This window comes from Glycine max, chromosome 14, assembly GCF_000004515.6.
Source record: "Glycine max cultivar Williams 82 chromosome 14, Glycine_max_v4.0, whole genome shotgun sequence".
Classification (NCBI taxonomy): domain Eukaryota; kingdom Viridiplantae; phylum Streptophyta; class Magnoliopsida; order Fabales; family Fabaceae; genus Glycine; species Glycine max.
The window spans coordinates 43,680,087-43,702,891 of NC_038250.2; the positions used below are offsets into that span (position 1 = coordinate 43,680,087).

The window sequence follows — 22,805 nt, forward strand, 5'->3', positions numbered from 1 at the left end:
TTTTAAAATACCGGTTCTTTTTCTCAACCCAAAAGAATGTTTTCATAAACAGATTTGAAGTTTGAAACCCTTGTTTTAATACTCTGCTTTGTAGGAGTTTAAACACGAAAAGTATAATGATTATGGAATGTAATTAAGCAATGGATGAACGTTAAATTAAATCCGACTACTTAAGAAAAATAAGATCCCACGTATAATGGAAACATTGAGTTTGCACAAAAAAATTCCGTGTGGAATGGGGGTCAATGTAAGACTTGCAAGCTCTTGACTATGATACATGATAATAAGATAATTTTAGACAGAAACTATAAAGGATAAAGATAAAATAAATTGAAAAAAATTAAGTAGAGTACCAATTAATTACATGCATGACTTAAAGGAAAGCCAAACACACCTTTCTCAGATTGAGGATTTTCTATGTTTCCAACAACAATTTTAGTAGCACTTTGCTAATAATTTCTGCTTATATTTCTTGTACTCAAAATTTAAGGTGTTACACTCTTCATCTTTATCATTTATTTCTTCAAATATAAGAGTTTGTAATTAATTATGTTATATTATATTCATATCTATTATATTTTTATTTTATTTATAAATTTCATACAGGTAATGCATCATTATTATTATTATTATGAAAAAATAACTCATAATAAATTTTGATAATCACTTAATATTCTTAAAACTTTATATGCACTATTACAAGAAGAATTCAAAATATGAAGGCCCTTTACAATGAGGATTTTAATAAAATTGATGTTGGGCATCTTATTTCAACAACGATTTCAACAAAAAAATCGTCTTTGAATAGACATTTCAAAGACGATTTTGTAAAAATCATCTTTGAAAAGTTACAATTATTTTCAAAGATGTCGCTGTATTTTTTATGATATCGGTGATGTAGATACTGTACACACACACACACACACACACACACACACACACACACACACACACACACACACACACACACACACACACACACACACACACACACACACACACACACACACACACACACACACACACACACACACACACACACACACACACACACACACACACACACACACACACACACACACACACACACACACACACACACACACACACACACACACACACACACACACACACACACACACACACACACACACACACACACACACACACACACACACACACACACACACACACACACACACACACACACACACACACACACACACACACACACACACACACACACACACACACACACACACACACACACACACACACACACACACACACACACACACACACACACACACACACACACACACACACATTGCATCAACCATGTTTAAAATCTAGTGAAATGTTAAATTTAGTATCCTTCATTGTAAATATTTAAGAATAAAGGTTTACTAAATTTTGGCTTAATTGCATTTTTTACTCCTAACTTTTTAATTTTTAGCATATTTTACCTTCAAGTAATTAATTTGGCGCATTCTACACCCAAATTAATTTGATGCATTCAACACCTAACTTTTACTCTAAAGAAAATTGCACTTTTTATTTTTTGACAAACTTTGCACCCAAATTTTTAAATCTTTTTAGCATATTTTAATTTGTTGAGTTTAAAATTAGTCAAAAATTAAAAAACGAGGGCATCAAATGTGATTAAGTTTTGAACTTTATATCCATTATCCAATCACATAACCTTGAGAAATTAAGTGATGAACACGTTAATCAGACTTGATTTTAAGAGTTAGTCTTCCTCACTCCCATACCGTGGTCCTACAATGTGGAAATTGATCTCAATCAAACTGGGCATGCAAAATACTGCAAAATGTATGAGTGCATGACTTGTATGATAAGAACAAAAGAGAGGAAAGTGTGCATGACTTGCAAAACCAAGCACTATAATATGTACAAGAGGATCAAACTTTCATTTCTTCTAGCCATTCTGATGCGACCATGGTCCATGAGTAGCGAAACATTTTCCTGAGCACCTTTTTTTTTTCTCCTACCATTCTTATGTTTGGTATCTTTCAGTTTCTCTGTTTAATAATTTATTTGATTAAATAAGACTTTTTTTTACTTCAAATAGATTGTTCGACCACTGCTAGAAATCACACTTTTAACAAATAGGGTTTTTGTAACCAATGTTTGTCTGGTTCATGCAATCAATCTCGTCAAATAACATAAAACTTAGTTGTTATTGCTTTTGTAAAAAAAAAAACACTAACCTTAATGTTATTTGATAACATTGGTTACATGAATCAAACAGACATTATAAGCTGCATGAAAAAGCTAAATTTGAAGAGTTGTTTAGATATGTTTTTTTTTCATCTTAATGATTTTACTTAAGATTTTGTGCTATAAATGTTTACCCTTTTTCCGTTTGGAATTATTTAGTGATAGCAATACAACATGCCATCAAATCTTATTTCATTTAGGTGATACCATAATTGTATGATTATCATGGTTGCCTTTTCAATTTCTTGAAATTATGATTATACTGAATATATGATATAAAAGCCAATATTTTCTGGAGGTGACAAGCACAAAATTAAGATTTGGAATCAGCCATCTATGTAAATTGTCTTAGAATGTCAGTTTTTATATTTGTTTTTATTGAAATGGCATGGTCTTAGAAACTTAGAGTTTTTTGTTTAAATATTGTTAAAAAAACTAAGACACTCTAGAAAATAGAGATTTAAAAATGGTTTTCTAGAAACCCATGCATGTCATTTATTTTTTTAAAAGTTTATTTTGTTTTACCTTTAAAATCTAACCTTTTTTCTTTCTAGTGCACAACCCTTTTGTCTTAAACACGTGAACAGGAAATTCAACATTACCAAATCCCAAAAACGTAAATGTGTACTTGACGGAAAATATAACTAATTAGAAGAAACAAACAAAATACAAATCTAATTATAATATATAAAAATTGAGTTTTTCACTATTACACTGTCACATCAGTAAAATTGATGATTTGGACAAAGGAGAACATTCTCCTTTTGTGTCTATCACTTCTATTTTCCTTCTTCCTTTTTCAATGTTACTCACAACATAACAAAATCTTATACCAAAAGAGTAAATAAATTAGCTTTACTTTATCATTATTTATAAATATTGTTTAAATAATAATTTTGTACAATTCATTAATATATATTTCTTTACACAATAAAATGTAATATAAAATTATATTTTCACATCTCCCTTTTTAATTGGTATTTTCATAAATAAAATTATTAAAGTCACTTTGTGGATAAACATAATCTCAGAATTTGAAAAAAAAATCAACATCCAAGAAGAAGGCTCAATTTTTCTAAATTTATTTTTTATATTAAGTTATATATATATATATATGTAATCTTTAAATAACATTTAAATACAAATTGATCCATAATTTTCTCTCTTTATTTTTATATTAGCATGTTTATTTAATTTGATATTTATTTGAGATGCTTCTTTACTATCTTAGTATTATTTTCAATTCAACTTATTTAATAAATAAATAATTTTAATTCGATTAAGTCTATATCATACTTTTGCTTAGAATAAATTTTTTTATTTTATTTACAATAAATTATCCCTGCTTTCTTCAGTTTGTCTTCTTTCCTTAATTAGCATTGTTATCCTCAACTAGCTTGCTTTTCTTAATTAACTCTATTTTTCTTAATTGTTCATGCTTTCTTGGGCTTTATTTTACTCACTAAGAACCATAAATTTATTACTTTTAATATTTTGTTCACAAAAACTTAAATGATGTTAATTTAATAATTATTTGTTGAAGTCAAAGGATAAAAGAAGGAGAAACAAGCAATGAGAGTCATTTCTTCCCTCCATTCCCTTTCTTATCTTTTCCCCATTAACTAAATATTCCCCTCTTGCAATTGTAAAGTCTCAATGATAATGAGAGGCTAAACTCCCTTTGTTGGGAACTTGGTAGTGAACTACTCTTTATATAATTTTTCTTGTTATCTATTTGTGAATATTACATTTGTATTATCTTTTCTTGTGTTTAATATTATTGTTTGTGGTTTGATCACCCATTTGTATGGTATGGTTTAGAGGTAGTGTTGAAAAATGTTATTTTCTAATAGAATTGAGAAAATGTATCTAAATATAATTATCACTAGGGATATGTTGATATTTGTTTAGCCTGTTGTACATCTACATTCTTTATGCAATTTACCATTTTAGCTTTGCAAAGAGATTTGAGAGAGAAAATAGATAAAGTAGACTCTTTCAAGCGGGGGATCAAAGTTAGAGTATACTAGTATATGAAGGTGTAAATTGGAATAATTATAAATAAAGAAAAATCATTAACATTACATCAAGGAGCAACTCTGGTAGGCTAATTTTCCAACATTCTCATCTTCTGAATTTCCTTCTACTATAATATTGGATTTTCTCATCTTTTCTGTCATTAATTAATTCCTGTTTAATTCTTTTTCTTGTTTGATTTAATTTTCAAGAATTTAATTTACTACTTTCTACTACCTTTTCCAAATCATTTTCTTAATTAAATATTCATCTACCTAGGTATAAACAAAGTCCATGTGGATTCGACACTCGAATTTCCGTTTTAACTCTACCACTTGGGATGAATTGGCACACTTGTCAATCCACCACCAACAAGCAATAATATTAAGCACATGAAAAAAATAATGCAAATGTAATATTCATAAATAGATAGGAGGAGAAATTACATCAAAAATAGTTGGATGTCAAGTTCCTAACAAATGGAGTTTAGCCTCTCATTATTATGGAGACATTACAATTGTAAGAGGGAAATATTTACTAAAGGGGGAAAAATAAGAAAGATAATGGAGGGAAGGAATGACTCTCAATGTTTATCTCTCCCTTTTCTTTTAGTCTTTATCTTTTATAAAGAATTGTATTCTCCTAAAATTTTTGTGTATTTTTTTCTTCTTATCTCTTCCTCTTTTACAGGTGCATATTAATTAGCAAGTTTCTTGCACTAAGCATGCCTTTAGTTTCCTTAATTAGTTATGTTTTTTTTAATTAGCCCTATTTTCCTTAATTAGTCCTGCTTTCCTTAGTTAGTTTTCTTTTTTAGTTAGTCATATTTTTCTCAATTAATATTATTTTCTTAATTAGTCATCCTTTTCTCACTTAGCTTGTTTTTCTCAAATAATGCAAATGTAATATTCATAAATAGATAGGAGGAGAAATTACATAAAAAATAGTTGGATGTCAAGTTCCTAACAAAGGGAGTTTAGCCTCTCATTATTATGGAGACATTACAATTGTAAGAGGGAAATATTTACTAAAGGGGAAAAAATAAGAAAGATAATGGAGGGAAGGAATGACTCTCAATGTTTATCTCTTCTTTTTCTTTTAGTCTTTGTCTTTTATAAAGAATTGTATTCTCCTAAAATTTTTGTGTATTTTTTTCTTGTTATCTCTTCCTCTTTTATAGGCATATTAATTAGCAAGTTTCTTGCACTAAGCATGCCTTTAGTTTCCTTAATTAGTTATGTTTTTTTTAATTAGCCCTATTTTCCTTAATTAATCCTGCTTTCCTTAGTTAGTTTTCTTTTTTAGTTATCCATATTTTTCTCAATTAATATTATTTTCTCAATTAGTCATCCTTTTCTCACTTAGCTTGTTTTTCTTAATTAGTTTTGCTTTCCTTAATTATTCTAGTTTTCCTAGACTTTATTTTATTCACTAAGCATCATAAATTTATCACTTTTAATATTGTTTACACAAAAAATTAAATAATATTAATTTAATAATTATTCACTCAAAAAGAAAGAATTAACCGAAAAAAATTACAAATGCCTATATAATTTAATCCCAAAATATACTTAGGATTCCCAATTATCAGTTGGCTTTTCAATCTCCTGAAATAATGATTATATTCAATATGCTGATATAAAAGCCAATATTTTTTGTTGGTAATTAAAAAGATAAATATGTGGAGGTGAAAAGCACAAAATTAAGAGTTGGAGACCTGCATCTCCAGTAATGTTTGTTCATCTATCTTACACGGATGAGGTTGAGTTTTCCCAAACTACAAGTTCAGGATTTAAGAGCTAATGGTATAAGAAGATAAATTCTTGGTCGTCTTGCTAACCAACATGTGTGGACTGATTTTCAGATCCTATGACGTGGTGGATTGTGTCCTCTTGTATTTGCATTAGTTCGGTTGCTCTTGTTTCTCACTCTATTATTAAGAATGCCTTCTACAAACCTTACTGACCATTGTGGTTTCAAAATGAAGAATATAACATACCCCGACAGTATTCCAAATACCAACCATATCCTATAGCCACGGATTACCAACCAAACACGAACTGTTCATCATGCTCAAAGGTTGCTGAATCTGTAGTCTGTTTTTCACCATTGTGGCATGGTTTTGACAAAGACAACCCACATAGCCCTTGATTGCCCTGATAGAATTCATTTTGAAATGTGACAAACTGTTTAGCTGTTGGTATCTTTCCCACCAGCTGGTTTTGTGAAAGGTTTTGGCTTAATTGGTATGTTGGATATACACAGTAATATACGCTTGTTATGCTATTTAATCTATGATAGGTTATAATATATAAACTAGTATGCTATTAATTCTTTTTATCTAGCTAAAAATTAAAGATTACACAAAAAAATATAAATAAAAAATAAAAAATAACTTAAAATACTAAACAGGACAAAAACTTTTATAAATAATTTCATTACCCTGACCTTCAATATTATTCAGAATCATGTAAATTATACAAAACTCAATTCATATTAATTTTTGAATTAATTAATATGATTGTTTTTTCTGATAGATTTATGAATTTTTATTCTTTATTTATTTTATGAAAATACACTAAATAATATAATTTTTCCGTTACAAGTTAGTAAACATTGAGACGAACAAACGTATAGTGATCACCTGTAAGTCGTTGCTGCTCAAGAATTTCATCACTGGGTGTTGTGTTGACACAACTGCTCCCAGTATTGCATTGTATGTGGACCCTGTGTCCATGGCAGGGAAGTTTAGCGGGATGCTCTTGGTTAGTGGGTGATGGCTGAATGTGACTAGGAGTTTTATATGTCCGAGAGGAGTGACGTGAAGCCCTGAGAACCCCTATGAGGTCTTCTTCATGTGGTCGTAAGTCTGCTTTTGGAATTCTTGACCTTTTTAACAATTGGTAAACCATAATTTCTGCTGAACTCGCATTATCTCTATTACCTTCTTGTTTGAATTCTACGTTAAAAACCTCATCCAAGACTCGATTACGAATTCTGTTTAGCGGTGTATATGTACTCTTCATCCTTTTGGCGTTGGAATCCTCACCTGCTTTGCTTATCACTCCTAGCGGAGTCTTTTCTTCTTGGATCCTCAGGCAAACAGGCTTCTTGCCTCTATCATATTTTCATACTTGATGTATTTCTTGCCTACCCTGAGAAATTCTTCAATGGTAGTCGGTGGAGATTTGGAAATTGAAATGTGTAATAGAAAGTATTCCCCTACTTCATCTTTTACTAATATCAGTCTTCCCCTACTTCGTAATCAACTTTTGTAATCATCTATTCAAGTTGCACGAGCTGGTTATCACTTATGAACCTGCTTCTAATTGTATGTTTTCCTATTGTATGGATAATGGGGCTATTGTTTGTTCATGATACTACGTATGCAGTGCTTACTACATGGGTATTGCTTTTCGAGTCTTGATCGAAATTTAAATGCCTTAGCAAATTATAGCAAAATAGTGAAGATGAATGCAGTCAAATTTTCTTGCAAGACTACGCAAGTTTGCAGTCAAATTAATTCCTCCCACATAAATATTAAGTCTTGCAATTTAGCTGGTACACTAAAGATATAAGAAGATAAATTCTTGCTATTCAACACACAATGATACAAGATCAAGCAAAAAGTACATAACTTATGCGCTTCTTACAACGCACAAATTGAAAGAGTACACTTATTGCTACAAATTTTTTCAACATGTTCAACATCACGTTCAGCAACACCAAACAGACAAAAATAGAATTGGGGTAAAAGAATGACATCAACTCAAATGGCGATCACTATATGGCACACCAACTTGACACCTAGTATGCTGTTCCATTTATATCAGGTCAGTGATTATCAGATTGAAGATTATGACACAATTTTTCATGGTAACACCTAACATGAAAAATTTAAAGCACATTAAAATTTCACTTACGTCAGCGTGGACTGACTCTCAGATCCTTCAATGGCCTTGATTGTATCGTCTTGTATTTGCATTACATCTGTTTCTCTTTTTTCTCACTCTTTGATTAAGAATGCCTCCAACATGCTCAATTATCGACCATTGTGGTTTCTGAATGAAGAATATAACATACCCCAAACACTATTCCTAATATCCCTCCGCTCTCATATCCAATAGCTACGGGTTTTCAACCAAACCCGAATTGTTCATCATGCTTAAAAGTTGCTGAATCTCTCGGCTCTTTTTTACCCTGGTGGCATGATTTTGACAAACGAAACCCACATAGCCCTGGATTGACTTCATAGGAATCATTTTGAAAGTTGTTGAAAGGTTTTGTGAAAGCTTATTGTTGATGTCAAAAATCCCCAACATGAAAAAACCATTCTTCAAGTTCTAACAATTTATGGTACCATTGAACCTATTAGAATGTAAAACTAGGAAATGTATCTTTCATAATATTTTCTCCAACGTCCATAACTCTTAGTTTTTTGCATTTGTCCATAGACCGAGGTAATTATCTCAAGATAATTTCTGGGTATCATTCCACTAAGGTTGTTCCTTCATAGATCCAAAACTGAAAGGGAAGGAAAGGTTCCAAGGCATTGTAGAAGCTTCCCTGTGAGGCTATTGTGAGACAAGTTGAGAACCTTGAGGGAGCTTGCATTGCAAATAGCTTAAGAAATGTCTCCATTAAATTTGTTATTTGAGACAGAAAAAAATTTGGTGCCAGATGAGGCAACTGGAATGTCTCCTTCCAATATGTTGAAGCTAAGGTCAATGTAATAAATATTTGCCCATGAGAGCGAGACGTTCCCCGGTGATGTTAGAAAGTTATGAGAAAGGTCCAGAAAAGACGAAGTATATTTCCCCGTATTACAAAACTATTTTGGAATTCTGCCATCAATCTTCTTGATAGATCTAAAACTTCAAGTTTTTTAGTCCACTAAGGAATTTTTCGTCCCCATTGTTAAAACTGAAGGACAGAAATTTATTGTCAGAGAAATCAAGATTTTGTAGAAATTGTATATTAAAAAATTTGTGAAAATCTACAAGGTCACACAAGTTGTTAGATGATAGTTTCAACTCAATGAGATTTTGTAGATAAAACATTAAGGTGGGGATATTACCTTGTAGCTTGTTATAAGAGAGATCACATGCAATAATGCAAGAAAAAAAAAAAGAGAATTCACCAATTGATCCTGTAAGTTGATTCCCACCGTGAGGATAAGTATGACAACCATGACAAAAAAACCATTAGGGAATTATTTCATTCAGGGAGTTACCGGACAAATCCATATAAATTAAATTAGAAAGTCCACTAATTTTGTCTGGCGTTTGGGCCAACTAATTGTATGAACAAATTAAATAACTAAGCTGAGTTAGCCCAGACAATGATGATGGCAATTGGCCTAGTAGGTTGTTTCTAGAAAGATCAAAACTTTCTAATTTGCTAAGCCTGTCAAACAAATCGGCGATCTCACCACCAAAATTATTATATGAAAGATCTAAGTAAGATGCTGAGGGTTGAAAAGAAATGATGGAATCTCATCACCTAAGTTATTCGAACCGAGCCCCTAACGATTTACTTGTGCGATGTTTCCAAAACATTTAGCAATGGCTCCAGTGAAGCTATTATGAGAATAAACAATGGAAGCGAGATGTTGAGGATTTGAAAGTGATGATGGAATCTCACCGCCGAAATTGTTCCAACAAAGGTCCAAGTGAGATAAGATAAAAACAAAGGAATAGGTCCTTTGAAGTCAGCTGAATGAAAATCCAAATAGTTAAGAGACTTCAAATGGTTAATGGAATTGGGAAGTTTTCCTGAAAAACCAGTGAAAGATAGATCCAGGTATCTATGAGGAGTCCTCCGATTGAACTCTGGAAGTTCACCTTCTAGATAATAATTAATAGACAGATCAAGCTTTTGAAGATTGGGTGAACAGAGTATGTTGTTTGCTAACTTCCCTTGCAATATTGTATCTCGAAGACTAAGAGAGACCAAAGAGGATGAGAAATTAAACTAACAAAGACAGAGTGCTCAGTTCAATGGAAGACGTATCTAGGAAATCAAGAGTGAGCTCCCTTATATCAGTTGCATTTACAACGACATTTTCCAGGGTTGCTTCTTCAATTCTCAATGAGATCAAGCTAGACTAATTTTGAGAGGTGAGAGATTTTGGAAGGAATGACACCAAAAAATTCCACGGCACATAGATTTAGATGAGGTAGAGACACAAGATCTTCAAACCCGGAAGGCATTGGAGAAAGGAAAAAGTCATTGAAGGCTAGGTTAAGTTTTTGAAGATGAATGAGTTTCAAGAGAGTAAGACAACACGAGAAGTTAGTTACACTTTATATTTTTTTCTATTTTTTATTTTATTTTATCATCTTAAATATTATTCTTCTATACTTCCAAATTAATAGTTTTTATTGTTGAAATATCAATATTTTTAAATATCAATATTCATAATACATTGTGTTATTTATATAATAAAAAAAATTGATAAATATATAATTATAGTATCATTCATAAAATAATATATTATTTTAAAATAAAATCCAAAATAATATATTACATTAATTGTTGAAATGCAATTATTTTAAAATATCAATATTCATAATACATTTTTTCTTCATATAATAAACAAAAAGACAATTGATAAATATATAATCGTAGTATCATTCATAAAAAATATATTATAATAAAATAAACTCCCAAACAATGTATTACATTAAGATAAAAATATACTATCTTGAAAATGTGATGTGCTTAGTGCTTAGTTTACATTTTCTATTTGCAGGTTGGATTGAGTTGAGTTACGTTTTGGTTTAACTTTTTTTGGTGGAATGATTTATGATTTTTGGACTCTATTATCTGTGCTTTATTTTTAAGTTATATTGTTTTTTTTTTTCGTTTCAAATACTTTATTATTTCCTTGTTGTATGAAATCTTAATAGAAGTTATTTTTAAATTCAAATAACTGTTTTAATTGGAGTGTGGCTTGGGAGACGAACTGAGTGTTGTGTTTCAAAAAAATTAAACATATTTCTTAACCACATGTTTTTTAGTTAAGGTAAATATCACAATTATCATTCATGAGAAAACAATTATCACGGGAAACAATCATGTTCAAAATTATTATATACCAAGGATTATAAGTATTATCTTATTCTTATCTAAATGTTGATATATATGGTTTAACTTTTTTAAGTGAAATGATTAGTGATTTTTGGATTCTATTATCTGTGTTTTATTTCTCAATTATTTTGTTTTATTTTCTTTTTCTTTTCAAATACTTTAATATTTCATTATTATATAAAATCTTATTAGAAGCTACTTCTAATTTCAAATAATTGTTTTGATTGACGTGGGTGTGGCTTGGGAGACGAACTGGGTGTTGTATTTTAAAAAAATTAAACATATTTCTTAACCACATGTTTTTAGTTAAGCTAAAGATCGCAATTATCATTCATTTGAAAATAATCATCATTCATGAGAAACAATAATGTTCAAGGCTATTATAGACGGAAGATTATAAGATGTTTTACTAATGGAGGCTTATTCATGAAAGTAAGTTCTTACCATAAATTTGTTTTGTTATACATTATCTTCATTTTCACGTGGATGTTAATGCTCAATAGTGTTTGCTAATATACTTTAAAACATTCTTTGGGCCATGGAAATTATATATTTGTCATTCCATATTTAGAGCTATTGACATTGGTGATCCAATAATATCAAGCAACCAATGGGTATTTTGATGGTTATTACGTGGATATTTACTGTATTTCTAAGTTATTTCTCATCTTTTGGTTATCAATTATTAGTAAGCTTTTGTAAACTGATAACTGCTAAATAATTGTATTTTGATAATAGAAAATAAGACAAAATTGTCTTTAAAAATAATTATTTAGTAGTTATTTGTGCTTAAATATTAAATAATTGATGTTTTGTTGAATTTTGGCTGGAGATATAAAAACTGGAGGTGTAACAAGCAAAAAGGCCAGAAAAATTGAAGAAACGAAGAAAATCTGAAGTAAGCCCAACTCAATACGTGCGCTTAGCGCGCGTCACGCGCTAAGCGGGCCAAGAAGCACAGGCGCTAAGCAAGGCGTTAAGCTCGAGAGTTGTCATGTGCGCTGAGCGCGCATAACTAAAATAGAACGCGCTAAGCCTGCAACACGCGCACTAAGCCTGCGATCCAACAGAAGCACGCGCTAAGCCTGCAACACGCGCGTTAAGCATGCAATCTACACGCGCTGAGCGAGGGGGTGTTGCGCTAAGCGCTCCTACAAGACCCAAAACTCACTTCAACAACTATAAATAGAGAGCCAGTCCAAGGGAAACAACACACCACGACAAAACCCCCTCTCCTAGGGGTTTCATTTACTCCCTTTCTTTCTTTCACCCCCTCCTCATTGTAAAGCCCTCAGTGGTCATGAGTGGCTAAACCCTTAGTTAGGGCCTGGCAGGCCTAAAAAGCCAACGCGATGTATGATGTACTCTTCACTATTTATCAATGCAATACCAGGTTTTTCTTTCCTATTTTCTTTTCTGTTTTTATCTTGCATACTCATCTTTATATTCTGTTAAGGGTTAGATTCTCAGAAGAGGGTAACTTCTAAATAAGATTCAAAGAAGATATGCATGCATTAGTTTTAGGGGTTAGACGCTCGGGAGATGATAACTTCTAATTGAACAAGAAGAAAAGATATCATAATAAAATCATTGTTAGGCATAGAGTGATTGCATTATGCCCATGCGTCAAAGCAAACATCTAGAATTAGAACTTCATGCATTTTATCTATTGAGTCTTTGCAAAGGCATTTGGGAGATAGATAGATAAAATAGGCTTGTCATCGTGAGGCATCAGGGGCAAGTAAATGAATAGATGTGGGTAGGATAGAATCCCCTGAATTGATAAAGAAAAAAATCATAAACTCATACATCCTAGGCAGACAAGGCAAGTCAGTTCCTAACACTATCTTATCTTGAATTTATCTTCTTTTTTTTTTTATCTAAATCTTTTATCTTTATTATCCTTCACTTTTCTAATCTTCTATGTTTTTCTTTATCTTTTAATTTTATCTTTAATTCTTTTATATTTTTCTTTATCTTCTATTTTATCTTTAAATATTTATCTTATCTGTTATCTTTCTTTATCTTTTATTTTAAATTTCTTATCTCTTGCTTGAAAAATTGAATTTGCATTAGTCCAAGTACAAACAAAGTCCCTATGGATTCGACACTCGGACTTCCAAGTACTTTACTACTTGTGACAATTTGGTGCACTTGCCAACAAGTCAACATAAACAAATACTATTTTATATCAATAATATAATATTAGTAATCTTCTACAATTTGAACTTTGTTCAAATTTTGTGAAATAGTGAATGTCATAGTAATACAACTCAAATGGGTACTATGCCCAATGAAATGCACAAGAAACCAATGCATCTCAGCCATTATGTAGAATCCCATCCAAAGGGATATTCTTTCCTTTGTATGCAAATAAGTTACAACAAACTTATTATATCTTTTATACAATTTTGCTATTGCTTTTTTGTCAATCTTTATCCTTGCGTAGGAATTATCATGAATACCATGAAAACATAGCAACAAAAATAGCACTAAGAATAATCACTAATTGGCAATTTAAAGGCCTTCACATCTAATAATATAGGTCTTATGTCACAAAATTGCAAAACAACCTATTTTCAGTTTTCAAACAATAACTTGCAAATATCCTCTATTTTCGGAAAGATCTCTAGTTATGACACCCTCTACCCCTTGCATATATGTACTAATAATAAAAGAAATAAGAAATCAAACTTAATTAAAAGTTTTTAAAACACATTTAAATACAAGCCTTTCAAAAGGATAAAAGGCTCACATTCACCTTTCTAACATCATAATAAAACTTATCCAAATAAATAATAAATTTACTTCGGCTCAAAATAAGGTCGTCTAAAACTTCATACAATTAATATAGAACCTATACCATAATGTCACATCCTATCAGAGCATTGTGTTCTCGTGTCCTCTACCATCAGGTTCTTCATAGTCATCCACCTTATTCATCTGCTCCCACGAACCCAAGATTCGAGATCATCACAGGATCCAAACACAAATAACACACAAGGAGTGAGTTATCACATTCCTAACTAATGAAGAGTAACGAGACAACATGTAGGTATAAATATCATAAAAACAAAATAAAACTTACTTAAACATAGCTCACATCATTTCACCACTTTGTCACCCAACATCACATCATAACACAACATGTCTCATTCATTTTTACAACATTCATGTACTCAAGGATCAACACACAATATCACCAAGTCAATCAATATCGATCAATACACAAGCATTATGCAACATATACACTAAGACTCAATCCTATATGCAATGTGGTACCATTTTAATGAAAAACCTCGTCGAGCGCCTAAGAGTGTATGACAAGACAAACCACACACTAGCAAGTCAGGTCACTCTCACTAGGTAAAATTATAGGGAGACCAGTCAGGGTCATGGTATTTTGAGAGAATGCTCCAACCATATGGGATCAACATAGGCTTAAAGGAGCACTCAAACCGAGTGACCCCCAAGGCCTACACTCCGAAGAGTCCGTTAGGGCCTCTCCCTTCTGATTCAGGTCCCACCCAGAAAATATTTTGGCACACAGACTCTATCTATGAACTGTACAAAACACACGACTCCTCAATTGTTCTTAAAATAGTTTTAACTCATCGTCCATTAAGGATTTTAGCATTAACTTGTCTCCCTTAAAGGGTCTTAGCATTAACTCGTTTCCCTTAAAGGGACTTAGCATTAACTTGTCGCTCTTAAAGGGTCTTATAGTCGTGTGATTGTATAATTCATAGTTCATAACTCAATGCACACATCTCAATGCAAACATCTCAATCACATACATACTCAATTTATCATACACTCGATCTCAATCACAATGGTATAATCTCAATTTAACACATTATCACATCTCATGAATCATATACATTTTACCTATGAACTATGCAATACACACAACTACTTAATTGTTTTCAAAATAATTTTAACTCGTCGGGTTCCCAAAGTGGATCCCATCACAATACTCATCGCCCTTAAAGGGTCTTACAATTGTGTGATTGCACAGTTCATAGCTCACAACTAAATACTGTTAGTTGGTGAAAACGACTAACTTTTGTGTATAAAACTTGTGTATAATGTATCAAACATCTACAATTTATAATTGTTTTATAATATTATAAGTACTTTCTGTTAAATATAGGTAATAGATAATTTATAATTTTGTTTTGTGTGTTTGATAATCAATTCTCTCAATTTCAGGTTAATTAGGAAAATTGGCAAAAGTGTTGTTTTCCCCTTCTCACTAAGCCAATCTTCTGGCTTAGCGCGCATTCGCTAAGTGCAACACTCAGTAGCTAAGCGCAAGGAAAAATCTAGAAGATGATGAGCTATCAGGTTCACTGAGCGCACCGCTCTAAGTCATCAAGCGCACCGCTTCAGCTCATCCGCTAAGCAAGAGAAGCGCGCTAAGCCAAAATCCACTTATGCGCGTTAAGTGATTCAGATTTGCGTTAAGCGTGAGAGCACGGACCAACGCACCTATTTAAGCTTGAAATCAGATTTTTTGAAGGGAGTTTGGCATTTCTTCTTGAGAAGCCTCTACATGCACAAGAGTCTGGCCTTGGCTTGAAGCTTTTGCATGTTTAGGAAGTTCTAGAAAGAGAAAGGTCCAAGTTCCAAAGAGTTCTGAGAGATTTTGCTGTGTGAAGATCTGCAGAGACGAGAGCTTGAAGCGGAAGCCGTTCTGAGAGCTTGAGATGAGTTTGTGAGTGATTGTGAGATCCTAGAGGTGAAGGAGACATCCTCACCACTTGTATTTTTGCAATCTTTCATCTTGTTCTTCTCTGTGTTGTAAAGGAGGTTTCCAGACTATGGAAAGCTAAATCCTTTGTTGGATCTTCCCTGTAGGTACCTGATGTAAATATATTTCTATCAATGTAATGATGTTTTGTGTGTTCTCTGTGCTATCTATTGTTCATTCCAGTATGTCTTTACCTTGATCACGTAGATGCATGCTTTGTTAGGGTGGGTCATTCAACAGTGGAAACTAGTATGATTCTAAAGTCCTTGATAGTACGGGGCTAAGTTGTTGTATTGTCACGAGGAATCGGGGTACAAGAACTTAGTTGTGTATATGTGTCTTAATGCGGTCCTGGTTGAGTTTAGTCTTACAAGAGGAATCTGCGGACGAGGCTTGATCAAGATTAGGCTAGGTTAACCTGAGGAATTGGGGTCTAGCAGTCCAGGAGACAACATAGGAATACATGGGCATTGTTAGATAGAGAACATCCGTTTTAGCATCAGGAACCTATTAGGAAGACCAACACGTTCTCTACTTGTTATTACACAACATTTCTCTTGCGTGATTTTCTTTCTTTTTGCATAGATAGTTTACATACTTGTTCATAACCACAATCATCTTTTCATACCATACACCTATTTACTGAAATAGCTTGCTAGATAACACAAGTTCCCCAAGAGTTCGATACTCGGTTCTTACTGTTTTATAATACTTGTGCGATCCGGTACACTTGCCGACTGTGAACAAGTTTTTGGCACCGTTGCCGAGGAAATTCTTTTTATTTGGGAAGTTAGCTCGTTCTTAGGTGTCTATTCTTTATTTGTTATTCTTTGATTGTTTCTGTGAATATTTGTTCTTTAATTTATATTTGTCTTCTCTTATTGAACTGGATAACCGTTTTCTGTTAGCATTCTATGTGTATAGACTCTCCTACAGGTGATTTAGCTACTCCTCACTAAGGCAACTCTTTCACTGTTATATCATGAAGATTATTATCTCAATCCCATTAATGAACTATGACTTAGCCATAGGAGAGCAGCACAAAGACAGTTGTTATTTTTATTCTATAAATAACTTTGACCGGAGATAGAAACCGGTCATGTATGAATACCATGAAGAGGAAAGAGCCCCTGATCTTGAGAGTATTTTGGCAGACTTCGTGACATACCAAGCTAGCTTTACAGGGTCCTGTTATGGAATGCAACAGCATGGAACTCAATTTCAAAGGAACCATTCTTCTGCAGGCTATCAATGGGAGTCATTCTGGCAACCAGATTATCATGATAAAGCAAAAGGAGTTCTTAATCTGGATGATATGCTAATGCAATTCAAAGATACAGTAGAGTCAATGCAACATGCCTTTAGAAGAACTGCAACTCATATTATTAAGTTGGTGGATGACATGGCTAACACTGCTGCCAGACAAGAGGAAAAGCGTGCAGAGATTGAAACGCATCAAGAAAGCATTTTTAAAGTTACCTCAATCCATCATCATATGACCACTGAAGAGAAAACATCTAAAGTCTCCAGTACTCCAGAATATTCCTGTCTAGCCACTGCTGGCTATGTTGGAGGAACAGAGAGAAGTAGATTGGAACTCAATGTGGAGGATCAAAAAGTCTCTTTTGACCTCTTTGAGGCCATGAAACACTCAGATATAGGTGATGCTTGTTCTGAGGAGGAAGAGGTGGAACAAGAAATAGTATTATCAGCTTCAACCATGATACAACAATTTCCTTTGGAAAAAGAATTAGGTGATGAGATAAACAACTTAGTCGATAATGAAGAGTGTGATGATCCAAAAGACAATTACGTTGATCATGTGGTTTTTGAAGAATCGGAGAAAATGAGACAACCAGAAAAGCCCAAAGCAGAATTAAAAACCCTTCAAGCACATCTAAAGTATGTATTCTTGGAAGATGATGAGACTAAATTGGTCATAATTAGTAACTCTTTGAAGAAGGAAGAAGAGGATCAACTGGTACAGATTCTAAAACATCGTAAAACGGCTATTGGTTGGCACATTTCAGATCTGAAGGGAATTAGCCCATCATATTGTATGAACAAAATCAATTTGGAAACCAATTATAAGTTGGTGCAACAACCTTAGAGAAGGTTGAATCCTATAATGAAAGAAGAGGTAAGAAAAAAGGTGCTCAAATTATTAGAGGCGGGCCTCATTTATCCAATTTCAGATAGCTCATGGTCAGTCTTGTTCAAGTTGTTCCAAAAAAGGAGGAATGACAGTAGTAAGGAATGATCGAAATGAACTAATTCCTACCAGAACAATCACAGGATGGCGAATGTGCATTGATTATAGAAAGCCTAATGAAGCCACAAGAAAAGATCACTACTCGCTTCCCTTCATGGATCAAATGCTCGAGAGACTTGCAGGGCAATCTTTCTACTATTTTTTGGATGGATACTCGGGTTATAATCAGATTGCAGTAGATCCCCAAGACCAAGAAAAGACAGATTTCACATGTCCCTTCAGTGTTTTTGCTTATCGCCGCATGCCATTCAGTTTATGTAATGCCCCTGCTACTTTACAAAGATGTATGATGGCTATCTTTGCTGACATGGTAGAGAAATGCATTGAAGTCTTTATGGATGATTTTTCAGTCTTTGGTGCATCTTTTGAGAATTGTTTAGCAAATCTAGAGAAGGTGTTACAGCAGTGTGAAGAATCCAATCTGGTACTTAACCGGGAGAAATGTCATTTTATGGTTCAAGAGGGCATCGTGCTGGGACACAAGATTTCGAAAAAAGGAATTGAGGTGGATAAAGAAAAATTAGATGTTATCGATAAACTTCCACCTCTAGTCAATGTGAAAGGCATCCGCAGTTTTTTGGGTCATGCAGGGTTTTATCGATGATTCATTAAAGACCTCTCCAAAATTGCTAAACCTCTCAGCAACCTGTTGAACAAGGAAGGTGTGTTTGTATTTAATGGCGAATGTCTAGAAGCCTTTAACACTCTCAAAGATAAATTGGTTTCTGCTCTTGTGATCACATCACCAGACTGGGGACAAGAATTTGAATTAATGTGTGATGCAAGTGACTAAGCAGTAGGTGTTGTGCTCGGGCAGAGGAAAGGCAGAATATTTCATACCATCTACTATGCTAGCAAAGTATTGAATGATGCGCAAATTAATTATTCTACCACTGAGAAGGAATTGCTGGAAATTGTGTTTGCACTTGAGAAATTTCAGTCTTATCTGGTAGAATCAAAGATAGTGATCTACATTGATCATGCTGCAATCAAATATTTGCTACGCAAAGTTGACTCTAAGCCACGATTGATCAGATGGATACTGCTGCTTCAAGAATTTGATTTGGTCATCAAGGACAAGAAATGATCTGAAAATGTGGTAGTTGATCACTTGTCCAGATTGGTGAATGAGGTTCTTCTATGATGCTCGACATTATGTTTGGGATGACCCCCACTTGTTCAAAATAGGTGCAGATAACCTCCTTTGGAGATGTGTGACGAGTGAGGAGGCCAAGGGCATATTGTGGCACTGTCACAATTCACCGTGTGGTGGGCATTATGGCGGAAGCAAAACAGCAGCCAAGGTCTTACAATCAGGATTTTTTTTGCCAACAATTTTCAAAGACGCCCATCATCATGTCTTAAAGTGTGACCAATGTCAAAGAATGGGGGGAATTTCTCGAAGAAATGAGATGCCACTGCAAAACATTATGGAAGTTGAAGTTTTTTATTGTTGGTGTATTGATTTCATAGGCCCTTTTCCTTCATCGGCAGGGAATGAGTATATTCTGGTGGTTGTTGATGATGTATCTAAATGGGTGGAAGCTATGGCCACTGCAAGGAATGATGCTAAAACTGTGGTGATTTTCTCGATTTGGGGTACCTCGAATCTTGATCAGTGATGGTGGTTCGCACTTTTGCAATACTCAACTTCAAAAGGTATTGGGACAATACCATGTGAATCATAGAGTGGCATGCCCCTACCATCCACAAAAAAATGGGCAAGTCGAAGTCTCTAACCGAGAATTAAAGAAAATACTAGAAAAATAGTGGCATAAACTAGAAAAGACTGGTCATCCAAATTGGAAGACGCACTGTGGGCCTATAGAACTGCATACAAAACTCCAATTGGGTTGTCTCCGTTTCAATTGATGTATGGAAAATCATGTCATTTACTAGTTGAGTTGGAACACAAGGCATATTGGGCTCTAAAATTTTTGAACTATGATGAGAAGGCATCCAGAGAGCAGAGAAAGATCCAATTGTTGGAACTACAAGAAATGTGATTAACAAATAATGAATCTTCGCGACTTTACAAAGAAAAGGTGAAGACGTATCATGATAAGAAGTTGTTGAAGAGAGAATTCAAACCGGGACAAGAAGTACTACTATTTAATTCAAGATTGAAGTTGTTTCCTGGTAAGTTGAAATCCAAATGGTCTGGACCCTTTGTTATCAAGAAAGTTTGATCTTATGGTGCAATAGATTTGTATGACCCATAATCTCAGAATCCGGAAAGGACATGGGTTGAAAATTGCCAAAGGTTAAAATTATATCATGGGAAGGAATTTATCAGGACACAGGACACTGTTCATTTGATCACCCAGTGAGGTAAAAGTGTCAAGCTAATGACGTTAAAGAAGCGTTCCCTGGGAGGCAACCCAGTTCCAATTTGTGTTTTTTGGTTTTTCATGCATTTGATCATTGGGAACTTGTTGTATAATCTGAACTTTGGAGCATATCAGCCTCTCTTTGAATGGTAAAATTAAGGGTTTCAATTTCTTGGGAAAGGACTAAGTTTAAAACTTAGAAAATCTTTTTGAAAATTAGTCCTTTCGCTAACTGCCTACTTCTCGCTAAGCGCATAATCGTTCATGCGCTAAGCCACGAGTTTCAAGCGCTTAGCGCACAACCTTGGCATCTGAGGCTGATTAATTCCACTAAGCTAGCCAAGGTGTAGCTAAGCCAAAATCAATTTGATTTGAATTCAGCTAAGCGACAAACTGATCGCTGAGCGATGGCTTCCCTTGGATAAGCAAGACCCAGTGTCGCCAAGCATAATTCATTGCAGCCGAAATTAAGGGTCATGGATCTTAGCGCTCAATCTCCTGGCTAAGCGGATATTCTTGCGGTTTAAACTGGATTTGATGCAACTTAGCGCCATTCATGGTCGCTGAGCTCGATTGCTTGCGGCAATATGTGCACTAAGCGATGCTTTTAACCGCTCAGCACTAGCTCTTCTGCACTTAAAATGCATAATTTCAGCTAAGCGGATTAGAGCTTGGCTTAGCGGAAGTTGCAGGTTTCCTGATCTGTAGATCCCGCTAAGCGACAACACCGTCGCGCTAAGCCAAACTCTGTGTTTTCAAAAAAAAAATTGAATTTTGAATTTGGCTAAGCGTGGGCCGCTAAGCGGGAAAAATTGAGAAACCAAACGTCTCGCCTTCTCACTCAGCGAACCTCGCCGCTAAGCGAAAAGAACAAAACGTTCTTAGTGGGTGCAACGTCAGTTACACCCACTTTCCAAAAATTTGCGCCCTTTCTGCTCCCTCTCTCCCTCAAACTGCTCTCTATGTGTTTTGTTTCTTTTTCCTTGCATCCTTTTGTTCTCATCAATCATCACAGCACAAGTAAGTTCCTTGATCTTTCTCTTTGTTATTTTTATCAAACCTTAGGATAGACAACTCTGGAGTAGGCTTAAACTTTTAGGGTTTTGTTGTTTTAAGAATAGTTTAAAATTGAAAACTTTAGGTTCATTTTGTGTCTGAAAACTGTATTGAGGGTTGTGCATGTTTAATCCACTAGGTAGAGGCCCAAAATATGGGACAAAACGCGCCACTGTTTCTGCGTTTTTTCTGGAAAATGAAATGAATTCGCTAAGCTCACTTACCGCGCTAAGCGAGTTCATCAATATTCGTTAAATATAGGCGTTTTCTTGAAGAACTTGCTGAGCACGCCTACCCGCACTAAGCGAGTTTATATCTTGAGGATGAACACTCATCCGCCTAGTACAGTACCTGTGGCTAAGCGAGGCTGATTCGCTAAGCCCAGGTAACTTAGTAAAATTTTTGATTGATTGGCCGCGCGCTAAGCCAGGATCTCTTGCGCCAAGCGATATTCCTTGTGGCATCTACTGAGCTGAGCGGCCCTGTTCGCTAAGCCTGCATAACTTAGTGAAATTTTTGCTCATTTTAGTGCCGCTAAGCGCAGCTTATTCTTGGCTAAGCGCAAATCCATGCGACTAACCTTAGGCTTAGCGGGCTCCTTGCCAGCTAAGCCAACTTTGCAGACACTGTAACCTAGCATTTTCCGCTAAGCGGCATTCCTGTGTTGCTAAACTCAATATCATTTTTTGTGAAGCCCGCTAAGCGAATTTTGTCTCGCTAAGCGGCCAGTGTCTTTTTCAGTTTTTAAAATTTGAATAACTGTGTCCTGATTAATTTTTTGGTTCCTCTTTCTACATATGGCTTCCAGGAAAAGAAAGAGTGTCGGTTCAAGGCCCACCACTCAATATGATATAAGAAGATTCCACTCTTTTGAGGCTTGGACCAAATACACTGATAATGTCCTGGGAAGACATATATTAGCTGAGAGGAAAGTGGAAATATATCATACAGAGATGGATGAATTAGAGAGGCGTAACTTCCATAAGCGCCTCACCAATTTAGCTGGCACTAGCATTGACCTAGCATTGGTGAAGGAGTTCTATGC

At 34.2% G+C, this 22,805-nt stretch overlaps 1 protein-coding gene across 1 annotated transcript in view; it reads right to left on the reverse strand.

Moving 5' to 3' along the window:
- Nucleotides 1-9,789: 9,789 nt before the first annotated feature.
- The window catches only part of LOC112999353 (LRR receptor-like serine/threonine-protein kinase GHR1), a 32,348-nt gene continuing 19,332 nt past the window's right edge, over nucleotides 9,790-22,805 (reverse strand). The window contains 2 exon segments of the mRNA XM_041009062.1: nucleotides 9,790-10,230; nucleotides 22,770-22,779. Coding sequence (XP_040864996.1) covers nucleotides 9,790-10,230; nucleotides 22,770-22,779 — 451 coding nt within the window.